Source organism: Strix uralensis, chromosome 2 (genome assembly GCF_047716275.1).
Source record: "Strix uralensis isolate ZFMK-TIS-50842 chromosome 2, bStrUra1, whole genome shotgun sequence".
In the NCBI taxonomy this organism is placed as follows: Eukaryota; Metazoa; Chordata; class Aves; order Strigiformes; family Strigidae; genus Strix; species Strix uralensis.
In genome coordinates this window covers 66,403,465-66,425,040 of record NC_133973.1, presented here as the reverse complement: position 1 = coordinate 66,425,040, position 21,576 = coordinate 66,403,465, and the positions used below count along the sequence as shown (strand labels likewise).

The window sequence follows — 21,576 nt, the reverse complement described above, 5'->3', positions numbered from 1 at the left end:
GAAATTTTTTCACCCTACATGCACTCTAGCTTCGCCCTCAGAAAGTGAAAATAGGACCTACATAGGCACCATTCTGTAGGAAGACTTACAGATATTTAGATCTTACAGGTCCTTTAATGCTGTAGATCTAAAGATCTGTAAAGATCCATGCAATCTTCTAGATTTTTTCTTAATTTGTTTAGAGAGGAGGAAAGTGGAAGAGACAGGAAAGTTGTATGCACATCAACACCCCCCCAACGTTTCAGGCAGCAGTACTAACTAGTCATAATATATTCAAAGATCAAGCTGATATCTTCAGCCCACCTCCTCTTTTCTCATCCTTACCACCATTCTTTTCAAAATTAAAATCTGAAGAGAAAACCACAAGAAAAGCTGAGAAGGATGAAGAGCATTTCCACAGCGCCATTTATGTTACAGAGCTGTAATGTTTCTTCCAACATCTCTAGTTGCAGGTTATACTACCTCGTTTTCTTCATGCCAACCAAAACTTTTTAAGGAAAGCCTTCGCTCTGACTTTGACATCCCTCCCGTTCAGGTGACCAAAGCTTTACAGCCCAGAACTGATGTAAACTCACTGATCCTGAACAATGTGTGAATTGCAGAATTGGGGCCTTGAAAACTGAAAATTTGGGGTATGCCCACAGAGCGTGCCAACACATTAGGCTTTCTAATTTGTTAAGCGTTTGGCAAAGCAAGCACTGGATCAGAGGTATCCCAGAAGAAAGAAAGTCTTGTGTCTGTTCTCAACGCAGGTTAGACAAATCAGATATCCTCCATGCACTGCTTATATTTGAGCAGAAAGGCATAACACTGCCAGTAAAACACGCACAGGGGCACAAATCATCTAGATCTTCAGTAGCTGCTCATCAAAAACTCACAATTTGCATTTTGTGGAAGTTTCCACTCAAGACACTTTTCTCATGGGCATGGACACAGTTAGTGTTACCATAAGCCTGCAAGAGCAGTTCATCTAACTGTAGCTCTTGAAGCAGGCAAAGAAGGCAAATTTGAGGCTGTGGTTCCTTCAGCATTTCTTTCAGGGTGGTGCTGAGGGTGGCAGTCACCATCCCCATAAGCTGTGGTGAGCTGGAACCAGGATGGAGCTGCACAGTCCAGCAGCAAAAGGAAGTGTTCGTGAAACCACCCCTTGAGGAACTGAAGCCATGGCATTATGATATGGCCATCTCTGGCAGCAACGTCAATCTGAGCTACTGCTCCTTCTCCCCCATGGCCATCAGCAGCTCTTTTCCAGTCTCATGTCACCTTCTTCATAGCAACAGCACAACTGTTTGTAATGCCATGTGCTAAACTAGATCAACGAACCAATCCAGGCTATAAACAACCAGAGGAAAGAGAGGAGTAAGGGTATTTTTAACCTGGAACCGGGGTCTGTTCACTGATCCAGGTCACTATCTGGCCCCAGGGCAGTTGTGCCGGCACAAGTGTTGGAAAACAGGCAAGGAACCAGCCCGCAAGAGTGGACGGGAATATCCTACAGCCACGCTGCCACTGAGGAAATGGCACATGCAACACTATCATCCATGCCTGGCGTTAGGAAGTGGAGCTGACTTAGCAGGACTTGGAAGAATTTACACCACATTTTTAGCCGCTGCAGGCTCATTGCTTTGAAGCAAAAACACAAGAGCTCCGCTGGTAGGAACACCACCACTTTCAAGCTGCATGGGGCTAACATCTCCAAACTCCTCCCTCTGACTGCCCTTCATCCCCCAAAAAAACATGAGCTTGTGAGATAAAAGATAGACAGTGCCAATATACAACTAGCTTTTCAAAACCAGCCAAAAATTACAGAAAGTTTCAAAACATAAGCCATCTCTCGCAACATGAGCTCAACCATACTACAGACAGCATTTTTCAATTGTTTTCCTTTTGCTGTGCAACCTCTCTGTTACAACTGTTTGTGATTAATACATGGTATTAAAAACAGAGGGAGTGTGCAGTACAGCCAATCTTAATGTTATGGAAGATGCCTTCATCGTTCACAGTCCAGCAAGCTGCCCCGTTTAAACCATTGCACAAATGGAAATGTTTGCTGTGCAAAGAACATTAACTGTGTGTCAACGCACCTTCATTCTTCTCTGGTTTGTCTGCTTGTTAACTGAAGCAAAAGAGCACTGCCTCCTCATGAAGGCAGCCTTTGAAAATCTCCAGCTGAAAATTGATTTTTATCAGGCCATCTTACAAAGCAAGAATGTCTAGCTCTTGGCAGACACAACAGCTTAAGTTAGAGAGCAGCAGTCACACTGCCCATCGATCACAAGGAGATTCAGAGATATGACTGAAGTTCTATCAGTTGACCTAACCCTGCCTTCTTGTTTTCCTCCCTCTCCTGCCTGTTCACCCATTACACCCCAGCCACTCACCTAGAAGCTGGTGTCCAAGGCCATTTTTACTTGTTGGCAGCTATACACACACAAAAACATAAAACATTTTGCAGCAACACCCTTGTACGAGTTTTGCTTAATAAAACCAGCTTGCCAAAGAACCCCTGTTCTGTACAACGTACACACATTAATATAATTTTTTTCCCTAATACCTATGTAAGATTGAGGAGTTCAGAAAAATAAGATGCTTGGTTTGAAGAGGCACGACCTCTCTTCAGAAGTGTGGTATCAGTCAAGCATTGCAGATATCACACAGGAGGATCTCATTTGATTTTAAATCTGAAGCCGTTGTGTTAATTTGCAGATGTAACTCTATAAAACACAAATGGAATCAGCAGGGAAAAAGCCATGCTTTTCCTGATCTGTTTTGAAGACTTAACTTAAACTGATTGCTTCTTGAACAGCATAAATTGCAAGACATCTAAGGATTCAAATATAGGCATATATTTTTTATTTCTTTGGCTGGGTTAATTTCCCGTCTTTCCCATCTAAAGCTCCACAGTAAATCCCCCTGGGTCAGTTACAACTACTACTTTACACTGCTGAATTCTGCCAGCAATTTGCATATCGTTCCTGCAGATGTTTCTGCTTTCAGGCTTCTTGGAACCTTACTGGACCCATTCCTTCATATAAATGTATACCCTTTGTGGGCTGCGAACGTACCAGGGAAACTACTGTCCTCTACGTCAAGCAGCTGCCTCTTCTTTTTCGGTAAAAGCAAGATGCTACATTTAAGAGAAAAAAGCAGGAAACAGGGAATCTGACTTTCTTCCCCTCTTCTGAGTAGTTTCTGAAAAGGGAGTGCTACGTGTGCTCATACATCCTGGGACCAGTCAAAGCAATGTATGAAGGCCAGAGGCCCCTGCATACAAGCGCACAGAAATCTTGTAAAGGGCAGACGGGCTGGAGAGGTCAGGTCCTGCAAACAGAATGCAAACGTCCACAGGCAAGGACCATGTCCTTCAACATAAATACAAGGTAAGCCATATACCATCTCTCATTATTAAATTTTACCCATATTGCTAATAAAGCAGAATGTTTCTCTACTCACCTCAGTAACGTCCATGACTTTGATGGCTGCCAGCTGACCTGTTTTGACATGCCGACCCTGAAGAAGAAAGAGAACTATCAGTACCAGTATTTGACCCATCCATTCAGCATACACTGAGCAAAACATTCTGACGTGAGCTCCAGCCACTGGGTTTTCCCCAACTGTGCTGGACCCTTCTGATACTTCATATGAAAAAGAAACCCAAATACTCTCGATAGCTTAAAAAAGAAAAAAAAAAGTTTCTTTTTAAAATGTTCTTATACAAATCTTAGAACCTATTTCTTTTTCTCCACATTAAAGGGATGATTGTCAAGATTGAGCATGGACAGATTACATTTACAGCTTCCCTTCTGTTTACTTTAGCAAAGCTTATAGTCAGTAATGATAGTTTACTAACATGCCAGTAACTCCACATATTGAATATTTTATTTCTATGCACCAGTGTCTGGTACCTGGATGACATATTACTAGGTAAATGCAAGCACGGCTAGGGGGTTCAGAAGGACATTTTCCTTTGTTTTGGTCTTCACTAGTAAAAAAAAGTGAGGTTTCTTCAAATGATGCATCAAACCTGCAATAGCTCTCTTCGCCTGTCTCACGAAAGCTAGACAAGAACAAGACGTCGTCTCCCTTCAGCTACGCCACCATAAGGGTATGCTTTCTTAGTACAGCTGGAGCTGAATTAATCGATCCCAGCTCCTGCAGCGGGGAGCTCCTACCCTTCCTTCCCCTGCCTCCCTCCAGCCTCCTGTCACATATTTCTCCCAGGAGCACTGAGCTCCTTCTGGCACTCATCGGATCATATGATAAGCTGATTGAGATCACTAAAATGGCAGAAAGTTAGCACAGAAAAAGCAAACTGCGGGGTGGGGAATTGCAGATCAGGAAATTAAACTGGTTTGCTCTGCAATCAGAGCAGAGCCAGAGCTGGCAGGAGGCGGATTGCACGGCTGGGAGGCAGCAGCACGATGGGCCCCTCCAGCCGTGGTGGGCTGTAACTAGCCTCAGCTGACTTCTCACAAAAACCTTTTTTTCTCCAGTATAGTTTTACACGAGGTGGGGACATACCAATTAGCAGTTCGGTACTTTTTTTCTAAACAGGCACTTAGATATGGTCCTAGTATTGCTATTTTTCAGCTCTCCACTTAACACCCAGCAGTCTGCCCCAAGACTTCCAGTCAAACACCCTGGTCTCCCAACACCTTTCCCAAGCATCATCCCCAAAGGATCTTCTCTGAATCAGTCAAGCTCTCCAGCAAGAGGTATGCCCACTACACTTCTTCATTTTTATCACACAAAAAAACGACAAAAAACACAACACTTTTCATTAAAGTCACAGTTCCTCTACCTCACCAATGTCAGTTTCCTAGGCAGAAACCCATCTGTAGCATCCACAACAGCTGATGGACATCAATATGTCAGGTTTTTTTCCTGGACTAACTTCTTAATCTCTTTACAGATTCTTTCGAGACTGACACGCCAGAACCAAAGCACCCCAAACCATTAGTCTCTTCAGATAAATCTTGACCCTTTCCCACTTTATGACACCCTGCATTACAAAGCATGAAATGCTGCAGAATTCACAGCCTCCACTTTCTTTCACAACTCTTATTGTGCTGTGCTCTCCCCTTATTAACCAATCCACACGCTTTCTATAAATAAATTACTGTACTCAGGCTTCTGCTGGCTCTGTAAACTCTCTTTATTGCATGTATTTCTTTTTACAGCTTGCTCTCAAGCTGGTTTCAATTTTGAAATAAAGTTAGGGTCATAACATGTGTGCAGTGGCCAAGACTGACCTCACCTTGACCTTACTACTTCTTGAACCAAAGTCTTTCAGCAAGCCCAGGAGAGATGCAACTCCAATTTCCCACCCTGGACCTCTGCCTAATGACAAAAGCCTGTGGGCTTCTCCTCAAGACTTACCATCCCACCAACGGAGGAGAAAATGTTTTATACAGAGATTGAAAAATGCCTCTGCTCAGCTCTGCCCCTGTTTTCCACAGCTCTGTGGAAGGAGCTAAAAGGCCCAAGGACGTGGGGAAGCACAGTTTGAGGTACAAAAAGAATACACTAAAGATAAGAGAGGAACAAGGACATGTCAGAGGAAAAAAGCTCACAACACTAAGGAGGAGTGAGGAAGAAGAAACTTTTTAAAAAACAGTGAAACACAGTTCCCCATTCATTCTGCAGCAAAGCAGGGACACTAAAATGGTGGCAGAACATACTCCAAGAAGAAAAAGCGGCACACAGAAGAGCAAAGTAGCAAGACATCCACAGGATGTCACATATTTTATGGAAAGTTTACTCTATTTGTCTTTTTAATCTATGAACTACTGGTGGACTTGCTATTTCCAGAGAGAAGCCTGAAGTTTCCCAGGGCTCAGCTTCTCAGCTTTTCTCAAAATGACATTCCTCCCTGTGAGACTGGCCCTCTCAGGATGACTAATGTGCATCAGCCCAACCGTCCTTTCCCTTCAGCTTCACAGGATCCTGCTGGTGCCTTTGCTAGTCCCTATGAAAACCTGGGCCACGACAGCTACAGCAGAGCGCAGTGATTGCTCGTGTTTCACTTCACTGTTTCTGCAGTGGGGATGGGAAAAGCTTCTCCATAACTCTCCTAAGGGACTGGAAAGCAAGGGAACTGCAGACTGTGGGAAGTGTGGGCTGCTCAGTATCCCAGGCCAAATTTAAACCCTGGTCATTTCAGAATATTGTTTAAAACTACTCCAAATACCTTTTTCATAATGTATGGAGCATTCATGTTCTAAGCATCTACAACATATATGGGGGGTGTTGCATGCCATTAATTTATATGGCAGAAGTAAAAGGACATTTTGAAGCCACATTCTTTTCCTTAAAAATGTTTTTAGAGGGAGGCAGAAAGCAAACATCACAAGCACAACATATAAGCATGAGCAGAGTTTTTGTTTGTTTGTTTATCTGCTTAACAGCTCTGCTCAAGAACAGACTTGTCAAACTATTAGCATGCTGGTATAATTTCGCTTGCAACATGAAATGGCTAAGCATTCCCAATTCAGAAACCAATCTTCAGATTTTCATAGCCAACTTTTGCTTTGGAAAAATTTGTCTGCATTAAAAAACATAATAATAAAATCACAAAGTGGTTGAATGTGATGAAAGAACCGCAGAAGTTGTAGATGGGAGAAACCTTCTGAACTCAATCTCCTGGGATTAGAATTTATTGAAAACCAACTCCCAGGGCACTTCATAAATGTGGTAACCATTAAGGCCCCATCCAGACACCATCTCAGCAACACCATTGGCTAACACTCCAGCAGGACAGCATTTTTCTTGAAGAATGAGGCCCCTGCTTTAGCACTGTCTGGAGTCACAGCCCCTCAGGGCATCCTGGGCTCCCCCATCCCCAGGGCACAGCAGAGGTTCTTGCAGCTTTGTTTCTCCCAGCAAATTGCCAGCAATTGCCATCCAAGTATCTGAAAAAAGCCACGAGATTGCAAAACACAACCGGCACTAACTGAAAAACAGCAGTTTCTTAAAATATTGCTAGATACCAAATATGAGAGGCTGGGGATCACAGGATAACTGTCCCCTGGCCAGAAAGTTAGGCAAGGATATGAAATACACAATGAAGATGACATCAACCCAAGTGCATTTTTTTAAGCATGACTGTCTCCAGAGCTAGTGGACTGAAGAGGCTGCAGAGGTTGCACTGTGTAGTAGCAGCAACAGGTAGTAAAGACTACATCATCCCAGGAGCGAGTTTGCCCTTTACCAGGTCTTGGTGTGAGGGCTACAACAAAATATTGGCACTGTCAGATAAGAGTGCTCCCACGCCCATGGAAAAGAGCCCACCAACACATTCCCTTCATTTAGACCAAGTTAAGATTTTATGGACCAAAATTTCCAAACTAATTGTCATTTCTCATGCATCCTCACCGCCGTTTTTTCCCCTCTTTTCATGAATCTGTTCACAATAAGGCACTTGTTTATCCTCCCAAGGAAGCAACCTAAGAATATTTTTAAGACTGCTACTGCACCATTCTATTTTTAAATGGACTGTTGGGATGAGCAAGTCAATGGAGTTGAGCCTGCTGACCCCAAATCTTGTCCTTCCTTCTCATGTGGATGACAAAGGTCATTTGCATATGGAGGGTTTTAAAATACAGCACTTCTCACCAACACAGCAACACTGCAGCATTTAACTGGATCTTAAACTGAATCCACTACTTAAGAATATTCCCAGTCATGTCTGATAGCAATATGCTGTTTATTTCTCATCTCAGTGGGCTTTATGCATGTTGAAAAGCAGAGGGGACAAGGGGAATCCTTGGTAGACTGCCAAAATCTGGAGAACATTATAAATTTCAAGCCTACCCACACTCTCCAAGTCAGTTAATACACCTACTTCTTATCTCTTTCTTCCTCTGCACACATTATTACTGTAAAATTTTTCTTTTGGAAAGGTTCAAAGGCAAGTGGTGTTATGTGCTGGTTTTTGTGGTGCTTCTTTTTCCCCTAAGATACCTTAATGTTATCAAAGGACTATGCAAATTAAATCCAAAATAAATCCTATCAGTCCATTTACCCCCTCCCTAATTATCCAAGGTATGTATTCTACAGTAATGTAATTCTCCTACTAACACAGTTTCTGACTTATGTATTAATGTGCCTTTTGTGGGACTGTTTCTGGAAGCTTGCTCCCCAGCTAAATGGCATGGAAGTAGAGTAGGGGGAACATCACACATTAAGGAAAGAAGGAAGGAAGGCAGGAAGCATGCGTGAGTCATGGCTTTCAAGCTTGGATTATCCTGTGCACTGTATTAAGTCTTTGGAAAACTCCAACCTCCCAGTATCTTATGCTGACAGCTCTGGAAGGAAGAGCAACTAAATTGAAAAAAAATCTACTAATTCACATTTCCATTGTTACAATGTACACAGAAGCAGCCAGACAGATTTAAACATACTATCAAGTGAAAACTCACCATTGTACCACCTCTTAGTAGTGCTGTACAATGCCCCCGTGCCAAAATTAACTTTTCAATTTGCTTCTTATTGAGTTGACTTTTAACTCCTATCAGCCTGAGGCAATAGGCCATGAAGCAATACTCTGCTATTAGGTTGCACACACTAGTGCAATAAATGATACCTTATTATTCCAATGCATGTTTATCACTGGTTCTTTTTGTCACTCGCTAGCACAGAAAGTTGCAGACCAACTAACTTTGCATTACGAATACTGGGACTCTACAAGAGTTTCTTCCCCCTCCCCAGAAAGGCCAGGTCTACCCTGTGAAAAGCAATGGGAGTAATGCTTGTGGAGGAAACAGAACATGCGTTTTTGACAGGCAAAAAGGCAGAATGGCACAAAGTGAAAGCAACCTTCCCAGTTAAATAATAAACATGTTCTTAATGAGAAAGTCTACCTAGTTGCATTTGTAGCCAAAATAATGCTGCTCCTACTGATACAGTGTTCTGTAAACTAAATAATCACAGGCTCCCGCAATGTAGATAAATTTGTGAAAAGGGGATGATGTTTGTCTGGCATGGAAGCTCCTTCTAGAATAAAAATCAGCAAATAACCCCAGTACAAAAGCCTGGCAAATCACCACAGAAACACACAAGAAGAAGAAAAGGCCAACATCAATGTTCTTTCTTCCTGTTAGATGATTTCTAAACCCAAACCAGCCAGAAGCTATTAAAGACTCCCACTGTTTAAGTCAAAGACAGGACAGGGTTCTGTGTTTTCCCTCTGTCTAACTCTTGACATCAAATGCCTGGAAAGCAAAACAGGAAACAACATATACCCTCTATCTTGCTTCAGATATCCACAGGCTCACTAGCTGTCTATTGAAGAAATAATAATGACAATTTACTCATGCATAGTACCGCATTCTGTGAAGTATGAAAGATGCACAGTTATTACCAATCCTGTACTTCCAGGGACAGAGTGAAAAGATGTTACCCGCTAGTAAGAAAAAAGAGAGTTCTGTGCTCTGATTTTTTAGTTCGATTGCTAGTTTTGTGGTAGCTTTCCCACTCTGAAAGATGCTGGATATACATTACCAGAGGCATTTCCTTCTCCCAAACAGCTCATTGCCTAAATAGGAAAAAGGAAAGAAGAAAGAAAGAAAAAAAAAAGAAGAAAAAAAAAAAAAAAAAGAGTATGGTGGGAAAACCATGGCAGAAGGCCACAGTCTAACTTTCCCAGGATTGCAACAGGTCAACAGCAGAGCTCGGTTAGGAGGCATCTCTGCCGACTCCCAGCACCCTGCCCAGCAGTCCACCTCGCCCCACTGATCAGCAGGAGATATTTTTGTCTGATAGGAGAGCACAGGAAGAGAACTGCCATGGCAGGCAGCTTGCTCTCCACTTCACCTGGAAAACAACGCCAATCCCCTGTAGGACCTTTGACAGATTTGCCTAAGTGAGGCCTAACGATTATGTCCATTTCAGTTCACAGCCATTGAGTCATTTGACGGGGCAATAGATGAAAAAAAGCTGGCAAAAGAAGGGGATGTTGCAGGGGAAGGCGAGGGGAAGGTGTCTAGCAGCGGTGCAGTTTAAGACCATGGCTGGCCCTTCGTTACCCAGTCATGCCAATCCCAGTCCATTCAGCCAACTTGGGATCCCCCAAGGCTACACACTTCCTGGTTCAAATGGCACAAAACATTCCCTTATCAAGTGGAGCTTACAAATTTCCCTCTTCCTTCTCCCTCCCAAATACCAAGCAGGAAAGGTCGACAAACTAGGGTCTGCTGACAACACTGGCAGCAAGGCTGCAATACATTTTTGCACAAGGCCTCAACTTCAGGTCATTAAGAAGTTTTTGAAAGATATGCCTTGCTGAGTGCTGCTCCTCCAGACACCCCAGCCATTAGCTGGCTGCTAGATCAAATCCTGCCCCAGATTTGATGCTTCCTCTACAGGGACACTTGAGCTAACTGGCTTGAGCACCCAGCTTGGAAAATACCCTCTTCAGGAGCCATCCTCAAAGTCATCATCCCATCCTTCCAGTCACCATCAGGCTCTGCCCAGATTTAGTGACCTTCACTAAACACCGTCACTCATTTTCTCTTATAATAGAATCCCTACCCGCAGCCCTCTCCAAAAAGAGAAGGGCGTCTAACCTTATTATTGCTTGTACTTTTTTCTGGTTTTAAAAATATCTAGGTAATTTAGTTGGGACACTACTGAAAGACATAAAAAACTCCCAAACTAAGACAAAATAAAAGAATGAAAACAGAGTAGAGGCATACCTCCCACGTGGACAAGGTTGGGTCTGAGTACATTTGGCTTCCTCTGGAAACATCAGCTAAAATCTGCTGTGTCCAGCTCTCATTCAAATCTGTTCTTCATCCCACCTTACCAGCTTTACCAGTGACTAAATTCACCTCTCCTAACACTGATTTGTCTCTTTGACCCCCTGCAATCATCTCTTTTATGCAGAAGAATTTCTTTCTGGCAACTGTAATTAAAAACAAGCCAGATGGAGAACATCAAGACAAGAATTTAGACCAAAATGGTAAAACATGTACTTGTAGATACAAAATTACATGGGCTACAGATACAGATGATTTCTCATTCTACACCTCAGCAGCCACTTTCATCAACAAACACCCTCCATCAGATCTTAGCCACCAACTGAGGGAGAGGCAGGCCTGGCTGGGTGGCTGGCAATAGCAAGTCCTTGCAGCAGGGCCGGCATTGAACAGGTTGAAGGGGAGCACCACAGGTTGCCAGAGCAAGCCCTGTGCTCACCAGGTGCCACCCCACAGTCACAGCCACCCAGTGCCACTTCAGAGAGACACCGCACACCACGTGCTGCTTCTACCTCAGACCAAGTGAGGAACTGACCCACCATGGTCCCTGCGCAGATGGACGGGGGCTTTGAAACTACCTTAGCTGAGAGACACGGCAGGTAAAGGGCAGAGTCTGCCCATCACTTCTCCAGAGTGACATCAAAATAAGCCTGGATGAAAAGAGCCCAGGGCTACTTCTCTTTGTCTGCTTGCCTTTTAAATGAATTCATATCGACATTAAACTCATCACCCCTGGACATGCAAATCCAATCTTTTCGAACGAATGGACCGATTTACACCTTGTGACCAAGGCCCTCTGCAAACCCAGGCAAGCCCGGGCCCATTTCACTCTGCTCACCGCTAAGAAGCTGCTGAGAAACCACCTCGGTGCTGGGCACACACCTTCTGAAAGAGGAGCAGAGATGTCCCTGACAAATTGAAGTATTTAAGCACTGGGTACACAGAAGTGCCACACAAGACATACTTTGGTGGGGGGTGCAAAAAACCATGGTTAGTCTCTGCCCCTCCATGCACCGACACTGTTGTAAGCAGCCTGCACTCTCTCAGGGGACACTGTCAGAGGTCACACACCATGAGAGAAGGAAAAATCAAGCCCACGCACACCCTATCAGTCTTGTTGCATTCAGCCTACTGCCAAAAAAACCCCAGTGTCTCCAAGAAATGGGGGACAGCCACCCCCAGGCAGTGAGGGGATGGCATCCATCACCGGGCGACATCCAGCAGGCATGGGCAGCACGCATTTGGCTATGCTGCTTTGGGGGCCTGGCTGCCCAAGGCACCATCCCAAAATGTCCACCAGCCTCCCAGAGAGCACCAGGAGGAGCATTAAATAGAAATAAACTTTTTCTTTAATTTCAAGTACGCTAAACAGATGAGGGAATTATTTGGAAGGTACAAAAACTCACTATAAATGCAAAAGACATGGCGGGAGGGGAAGGAAAAGGAAGAACGATTGGCTTCACTGCTTTTTTTCCCCTTTTTAATACATTTTTGGGTTTGCTGCTGTTGATTCAGCCCGCTGGACAAGGAGGAGCCCAACACATACACAGCCACATTTGGCTGTCCCCACCGAGAGAGTCCCCCACCTTTTGTCTCGCTGCACCACAAGATACTAACAAACCCAATGTGTGGGGAGGATCTGAAGCTATCATTGGACAGCTTAATGAGGGGCAAAAAGGAGAACTATTTTCATTTATACCATCCCAATGGAACAATACAGCCGAGCAGAGCAGGGAAGTCAGGCTGCATAATGAGTTTTATTTCAACATGGTTAAAATGAAAGATTTCACATCTGCAACCTTTAAAAAATTCCAGAACATTAGCAGTAAAGAAGAAAAGTTAACGAACTCTTAAATATACATTTTTATATATATATAAAAAAACCCCTGAATTCCAGTCCAACTCTCAATAGTCCTCCAGTGCTACAACACACAACAAAGGGCTGGAACCGTGTGGTTTAGAACTTTTCACTTTTTCTACTGAGGGCAGACACTGGTTGGCATCCCTTTCATTTAGCCGTTACAAATATCATCAGTGCCACTTCCAGTTAGTCACATCTCCTCACCATTATGGACTAGAGAGCCATAATTTACTAGGCAGCAACTGCTGAAAATAAAATGCATCTTCCAGTGCACCAGATAGGCTGAGGGAGTACTACAAGAGAAGGCATTTCTAAAAACAACAGAAATCATGTTTTATAGTGTGACCCTGTACACAAAAGCAAACTCTGAAATATTTTACCAACTTGGTTGCAAGATAAAAAACACACGTTTAGCCTAAAGTTATATGTATTTTAATTAAATGAGGACTTGCACCAGAAGACTCTTTCGAGCATTTTTATCTTCTGATACCCTGCCAAGTACATCCGTGATTCTAGAGAAAAAACAAACAAACAAAAAAAAAAAAAAAACCAAAACCCACAACACCTTGTCCTTGAGAAACTGGCACGTGACCAACAAGTGATCTGTAAACAGCTTTATGTCCACACAAACTATTTTCAAATACTCAGGCAGTATTTTCAGATCTCAGACTATTTATGCTTTGTCAGCACAGGAGTCTGACTCAGAAATCCAAGCCTGTACTAACAGCCCTTTCTGTACCAGACTTGCCAACAACAAAACCCCAACCTCAGAGGTCGCCCGGCCCTTTATTTATTTAGCAAATGAAGGACCAAAATGAACACAATTTCCTCTCAGTTGCTACCTGGGTAGTATTTAAGTTGCGTTCCCAAAGCCTGCGGCCAATGTGTTTATTATGTGAAAGGGCCACACGACAGAAAAGCCATTATGCAATGTACTCAGCTTGCAGGTTAACCCATGGAAAAGAACAGCACTCATTAAGGAAATGGAGTCTGAGCATTCTCCGATTATTACTTTTTAGCGAGTACTCAAGAACACACCAAGTGCCTCACAAAAACTAGTCAAAACACGCTCACCACTCTTAAATAACACACTACGAGCCTTTGCAGACCAAGCTGTGGCAAACAAAAAGGGAAGGAACCTCCTTGGGAGGACTGGTAAAGCAAGTCCACGGTGCTGCTGCCATTGCAGCTGGTCCCCACCTGCTCAGCTGTGCACTCAGGGTACAAATACAATGCAGATTAAGCAAACGTTATTTTGGTGCAAAAAAATTTGTGAGATTTCTTTCTACAGGAAGAGCCAGCAGATCGATACCTGGCTCCGAGCCTGGTGTCACCGGCAGAATTTGGGGTTTTTGATCGTGGATCGGTCTACACAACACCAGGCCTGCTGGCAACAAATGGGGTACACCTATCACAAAGGGGGAAAAGGATCTTTGCAAAGGAGTTAGTAGGGCTCACTGAAAGCATTTTAAACTAGATTTGAAGGGGGAATGGGATAAAACCAGGCTTGCTAGAGATCAGCTTGGGGGCAGCACACCAATGTTTGAGGGACAGTGTGCTAGCAAGGTCCTTTGGTCTGCCATCTCAGTGGAGGTAGGGGATGGAGACCCACGTGCAGCAAAGACACAGGGATTACTGGTGTCTTAGAAAACACGGAAGTGCCTGAGAATGGTCACGTAGGAATTAGGGCTTCTCCCCCCAGAAAGGTGGTGGGATCAGTAGCCCAACTGAAGTGCACACAGCATGGTCAACAAACAGGAGGAGCTGGAAGCCACTGTGCAGCAGGATAACTATGACATGACATAGTTGCCATCACAGGGACATGGTGGGATGACTCACACAACCGGAGTGTTGCAATGGAAGAAATAGGAAAGGAAGGAGAGGTGGTGGGGTAGCCCTGGATGTTAAGGAGTGTTTTGATTGTCTAGAGCTTAATGATGGTGACGATAGGGTTGAGTGTTCATTGGTAAGAATCAGGGGGAAGGCTAACAAGGGAGATATCATGATGGGAGTCCATTATAGACCACCCAACCAGGATGAAGAGGCAGACGAAATATTCTATAAGCAGCTGAGAGAAGTCTCATAATCACTAGCCCTTGTTCTCATGGAGGACTTCAACTTACCAGATGTCTGCTGGAAATACAATACAGCAGAGAGGAAACAGTCCAAGAGGTTCCTGGTAACATAATGGTTGGGGGCTGTCTTGGGCATAGCAATCACAAAATGACAGAGTTTTCAATTCTCAGACAAGTAAGGAGGGAGGGGCAGTCAGCAAAACTGCTGCCTTGGACTTCTGGAGGGCAGACTTTGGCCTGTTTAGGAGACTGGTTGACAGAATCCCTCAGTCTTTAATAGTAAGACCAGTTTTTCTCAGGGTACCCAGCCCCCTGAGCTGGAAGACAGGGATGGGGAGCAGAACAAAGCCCCCATAATCCAAGGGGAAATGGATAACAACCCACTACACCACTTAGACACACACAAGTCTATGGGGATGGATCTACCCAAGGGTATCGAGGGAGCTGGTGGAAGCGCTCACCAAGCCACTTTCAATCATTTATCAGCAGTCCTGGCTAACTGGGGACGTCCCAGTTGACTGGAAGTTAGCAAATGAGATGCCCATCTACAAAAAGGACCAGAAGGAGGATCCAGAGAACTACAGGCCTGTCAGTCTGACCTTGGTGCCGGGGAAGGTTACAGAACAGATCATCTTGAGTGCCATCACACAGCACATACAGGACAACCAGATGATCAGGCCCGGTCAGCATGCGTTTATGAAAGGCAGGTCCTGCTTGACTGACTTGATCTCCTTCTATGACAAGGTGACCTGCTCAGTGGATAAGGGAAAGGCTGTGTATGTTGTCTACCCAGACTTTAGTAAAGCCTTGGACACCATTTCCCACAGCATTCTCCTGGAGAAACTGGCTGCTTGTGGCTTGGACAGGTATACTCTTCGCTGGGTGAAAAACTGGCTGAATGGCCGGGCGCAAAGAGTTGTGGTGAATGGAGTTAAATCCATTTGGCAGCTGGTCACAAGTGGTGTTCCCCAGGGCTCAGTACTGGGGCCACTCCTGTTTAATATCTTTATCAGTGATCTAGACAAGGGGACCGAGTGTACCCTCAGTAAGTTTGCAGATGACACCAAGTTGGGTGGGAGTGTTGATCTGCTTGAGGATAGGAAGGGTCTACAGAGGGATCTGGACAGGATGGATCGATGGGCTGAGGCCAAATGTATGAGGTTCAACAAGGCCAAGTGCCGGGTCCTCCACTTGGGTCACAACAACCTCATGCAACAGTACAGGCTTGGGGAAGAGTGGCTGGAAAGCTGCCTGGTGGAAAAGGAGCTGGGGGTGTTGGTTGACAGCCACCTGAATATGAGCCAGCAGTGTGCCCAGATGGCCAAGAAGGCCAATGGCATCCTGGCTTGTATCAGAAATAGCATGGCCAGCAGGGACAGGGAAGTGATCTTACCCCTGTACTTGGCAGCAGAGAGGCCACACCTCGAATACTGTGTTCAGTTTTGGGCCCCTCACTACAAGAAAGACATTGAGGTGCTGGAGCGTGTCCAAAGAAGAGCAATGAAGCTAGTGAAGGGTCTAGAGCACAAGTGCTATGAGAAGCAGCTGAGGGAACTGGGGCTGTTTAGCCTGGAGAAAAGGGGAGACCTTATTGCTCTCTACAACTACCTGAAAGGAGGTTGTAGCGAGGTGGGTATCAGTCTCTTCTCCCAAGTAACAAGTGATAGGACAAGAGAAAATGGCCTCAAGTTGCACCAGGGGAGATTTGGATAGGATATTAGGAAAAATTCCTTCACTGTAAGGATTGTCAAGCATTGGAACAGGCTGCCCAGGGAAGTGGTTGAGTCACCATCCCTGGAGGTATTTAGAAGACATGTTGATGTGGCGCTTAGGGACATGGTTAGTGGTGGACTTGGCAGTGTTAGGTTAACTGTCAGACTTGATGATCTTAAAAGGTCTTTTCCAACCTAAAGGATTCTATGATTCTGATTTTAGTCCCCAACACACACATCTTCTGCAACTGCAGGTAGGATATACGCTGCAGACTTTTGTTTTAGTATTTTTAATAAAAGCTGCACTTGGGGGGAAAAGAAAAAACAAACTCTTTTCTCATGACACTACACAAAACTATTATTCAGCTCACAATCTAACACCAGCTATTCCTGCAGACCACAAGTCACTACTCTGAAGCACAACTGCCATTAGATGTAATATAAAAATTGGTAGTCAGAAAGGCCAAGCTTTTGGTTGTAAATCATTCAGCAAACTGGAACAAACAGGACAATTTAGTATTGCCCCAGACTGCAAAAAAGGACTGAGCACCAAAATTCAGCTGCAGAGGATGACAAATACATTTTGTAACCACTTATAGCCAGGCAGCTTATCCCAGCATCACCATCCATGAAACTTCTCTAACACTGCACTGCTTCCCAGAAAGCAAATAGGAAGGAAGAAGGGGGTGGCGGGCACCTCAACCCCAAACAATCCCCCAGCACAGGCAGCAAGGCCATCCTTCTGGCCCTGCAAGCATCCTGGCAGCCACACTCCCACGGAGGAGAGAGGCAGCGGGGACACGGCATGAGCCTGGACACGGTCTCATCTCACTGAGGGCAGATGCACAACATAAAGGAAACAGGCAACAGGCCAGCCCCCCGATGACTACAGCAGGCTGACCATCTCCTGGGCCATCAACTCATCTGCCCTAAACACAGATATGGAAATGAGAGCCTGTAGACAGTTCAGACTGAAGTCCCAGACCCTGTCAAACCAAAAAAACTGCTCCAGCAAACATTCAGTCTCAGGAGCGCCCTACACGCCCAAAGTTTCCATACTCGGCTGGGTGTTTTCCAAAGAGGCAGTCGTGAAAGATCCCACATATCTGCACATACTCTGATGTCTCCAAAATCAGATGCAGCTGACTTGTGAGGGATGCACCCAGCCACATCTGGACTGCAGCACAGCTGGAGCCAGTACACCACCTCCTGCCACTTGGGTCTTTGCACTGCAGCTCAGAGACAGAGACAGACCCAAGTGGGGAGCAACCCTGAAACCTTCAGTAAGAGGGAGTAGTTTCTGGTTAGGGATTCAAAAATGAAAACACTGCTTAATCCCACTCAGAATTTAAACTTAAAAATTTGTAATCCTACAAACACAGATATACATAATGCTAAATCTGTAGCCAAATTTAATCTCTTACTACTCCTTCCCACCACTTTCAACCTTACTAAAAGCAGAGGAGAGGGGGGCTGGAAATAAATAAGTTTTTTAAAAAGTAGAAGCCTTCCACTTGCTTTAAGGTATTTGCTCAGTCACACTTTCCCAAGATGTATGCAAACCTACCTAAAGAGGACAGTTTGAGCAACGCTGCCTCAAAAGCTACCTACTGTTTATACAAATCACCACTTGAACCTGGAAAACAGTTGTGTTAAACACAATCAGGTACTCTGACCAAACACTACAGCAATGATCTAAATACATTATGTGGTATGGTGGTGCAGAACAGCAGTTCCCAGAATTAAGCAATCCTCCAATTAAGTGCCATGCACTGAAAACAAAATTAAATCACCTGTGATGCCGCCATACTACTTCTACTCCCTTCTCCCCACATCAGGGAAAGAAAACAAAATCCTTTCCACCAGTCTGAATGCTGTATCACCAGCAGGACTGGATTTCTGAGATGCTGGGGAGGGGTCTATGTAAGCCAGCTGTGCCTGCCCCAAATTTACAGCACTCTGAGGAGAGCTAAAACAAAGTAATTATTTTTTAAAATTGTAATAAAACGGGATTTTGGAAAGTTCCAATGGTCTTAAAGTTTGCCTTTTAAATTTACAGCCACTTGTCTAATTACTGAAAGAGCATTACAGTTTATTATAATCATGTGTCTGCACTGAAAACATCAATATAGCATGCTGGAATTGATTGCTCAATTATACAATGCACAGCTATTGCAATTTCTGTCGAAGTAGAATTCATAAGTCCAAGGGCTTCTCTTTCAAAACATGAGTGAGTGTAATGCTTAACACTTATAGCAATTTCACTGAACCAATGGATCACCAGGAGAAGTACATACAAGACAATATTTAGCGCAACATGCTGTCAATTACGAGCCATGTGTGAAGATACACACATGTACAGATGCGTATTTATGCCAAGTGTGGGGCAGCCCCATCCAACACATGGCTGAATTAAGGGTTGACTATGGCAGGATGCTCTGAACCAGAGCACCAACCACTGCCTCACCACCCACATCACCTACCCTGGGTGACAAGACCCTGACGAAAGTCAGAATCCCATCCCACCCACCAAGCCGTAGGTGAGGGTGCTTCACCACCCAAGGAAACTACTCATATTCAGAAACTACAGGGCATCGAGGGAAGTAGGGTCAGAGCCAGCCACCAAGGCCCTGTGTGACCCCTGGCAGCCCCACCTCTGGCAAAGTTGTGGTGAAATGCTGCTCCACTATCACAGAAGGTGAAAAACACACACATAGACACATGCATACACCCCAAAACACATTTTCTATCAGCACTCACCTCTACCTGACTCTGTCTATATCAAGGAGGCAGGCTCCTACAGTCAGCTCTTTCCAAGGGCAAGCTGGTGACTTTCTGATCTTCCCAAAAGCACCACGGGGGCACCTGCTGCAGCCACACAGACCCTGACAGAAGGCATTCTCCACCGACATACAGGTCTATCCCAAAGGTCTTAGTCTACCTAGATGAGGGCCTTGAAGGATGTTTTAGTCAAAAACAAGTAAAAAGAACAGGGTTCCCATGCTACTCTTACTCCTCGTCTAGCTACAGCACATCTCAGAGATGCCTAGAAAGAAAATAAACAAACAAAACCAGGCTCAAAGTCTCCAATGGATTTCTATCTGAAACATCAAAAAAGCCCCAAAAGCTTCATTTGATATTATGCTGGGCTTGAGTTCAAATAAAGACAAGAATTCAAAGCTGGAAGCATGAAAGATGCATACTATTGGAGAAAGAATGGAAGGAGCTCCTATCTTCCACTGGTGGAAAGCTACAGGGGTCTCCTTTTCTGATTTTTGCCACAAACCCTAAGTGCAATGAAGAAAGAAGCAAAGCTAAGAGGATCAGAGGTAAAATCATCCAAGATCTGAAAAATTAAAACTGAGGAGCTGCAACATCCAAGTTTCTGCAGGGAACACAGAGCAAGGGTTCCTCAATATGCAACCAATTGGCTGGGGCAGAGAAAACAAGCAAATGCAAGTTACTGGCAAATGTCAGCACTCCATTTTAGCAAAATTAGCAAGTGCTTGATTTTATTTTAATTGATTTTTATGACTCTGCTTTTTATTTTCATTTTTCACTAATGCTTCAGTAGCTTACAGGCCATCGTCTGTACACATATAAAATGGATAATGTGCACCTTCCATTTAGTCTGCTCATTAGTTTAAGAATTTCAGGAGACACTATTCCAAAGCAAAAGGAAAAAAAAAAATAAGAAAACCAACATTTCTCCATTATGTGAATAAGCCTGTAGCTAAGAGATTTAATCTACCTAATTACACTGTTTGCCACTTGCATTTATAGTTAGTATTGAAATCAGTGGATGAAATTCAACAATAAGTGGCAAGCGAGAAAAAGCAAACAGTCTAGTTGACTGCTACATGAAAATCCTCAAGAACCATCCTTAGCTTCAGTAAAAGTAATTGAAAATGATCAAGAAAACCTACTAGTATGAATTCAAAGTAGATCACTCCAGCTTTCCAGTCTTCATTTTCACGTTCATTGCAGGCAGAAGTTAATTTGGTTTACTTTTATGACTCCCATGAATGTGTCACACACTCAACGATAAGTACACACTTATTAATGACAAGTTTTAGCTCTGCCCAGAGATATAAATCATTCAAAGCATAGGCGAGTCTGTGCCAACATGTTCCAAGCAAACAAACTAGAAGATGCATGATATGCTTAAATCAAGTCTGATTTCTTCAAGGAAATTCACTTAAAAAGGAGGCCTTCAGGCTATGTTTCTCCAGGCTGCCCTATGGAAGAGACCCGAGAGGGAGTGGATCAGAAACACAGCAGAGAGGACAGATGAGCCCCAGCAAGGAACCAGGATGGAGGTCCGCATGTCTGGCTTGGCACGGCTGCCCTGGGGAACCATGCCGTGCTACGGCTTTAGCAGAGCCCTGGGAGATAGGAGGTAACGACTGCAAACAAACAAGAGAGAGTATTTTTACTGGTGCATGGGTCAGTGGCAAGGGAGCTGAAGATATGGCATGTAGGTGCAAGCACAGCCTTATCTTTCATCTCTTCCTCCACATCAGATCTTCAGCACTCCCAGCGATGACTCCATTCATCTCAGAAAACAGGATCTCAAGTGAGAATAACTAATAAATTCAAGTATTGTTAGGATTTCATTTCCCCTAGCTAGAATCACCTCATGAATGATGAGCAAAGCAATCCTTTCTTCAATCAAGATTACCTGATACTGGATCGCATGTGACACTCACATGGCTACGGCCCAGGCAAGAGTGACAAGCAATCAAAAAAATCAGCGTGGGGTGGGGGGAACCAACAGGACTTCTTTCCTAACACCTCTGCTCACTTTACACATCCAAACTCAGACAAAGAAATCTGTCTCAAGGATATACCATGACACAAAGAGGTGGCACCCACTCCAGAAAGCTGGAAGAAACAGCCAAAGAAAAAGCAAGGGAGTGGGTAAAAAAGAGAAAGGGGCTGCTTCCAGCACCATTAGTCCTCACAGAGGATCCCTGCCTAGCCACTACTGGAAGCCAACACATGATAGCAGGCCATTATATATAGCAGGCAAGCCCAGGAAACAAGTGTGCACACAAGAGATGATAAAGATGAGGGAATTCCAGCATTTAGCAATCCCAGCTACCACCACAACCTGCCTATGTGCTCTTTACACAGGAGAGTGTCCCTTCAGAGCACAAAATTTCATTCCT

The 21,576-nt window shown here is 44.3% G+C and overlaps 1 protein-coding gene across 8 annotated transcripts in view; it reads right to left on the bottom strand.

Annotated features, from left to right (window-relative positions):
• Window positions 1-21,576, bottom strand: part of MAP4K4 (mitogen-activated protein kinase kinase kinase kinase 4) — a 169,734-nt gene that overhangs the window by 86,553 nt on the left and 61,605 nt on the right. For all 8 annotated transcript variants that reach the window (XM_074859079.1, XM_074859082.1, XM_074859078.1 and 5 more), the window contains exon 3: window positions 3,454-3,510. In XM_074859079.1, the coding sequence (XP_074715180.1) occupies window positions 3,454-3,510 (57 nt within the window). The remainder of the gene's footprint in view (window positions 1-3,453; window positions 3,511-21,576) is intronic.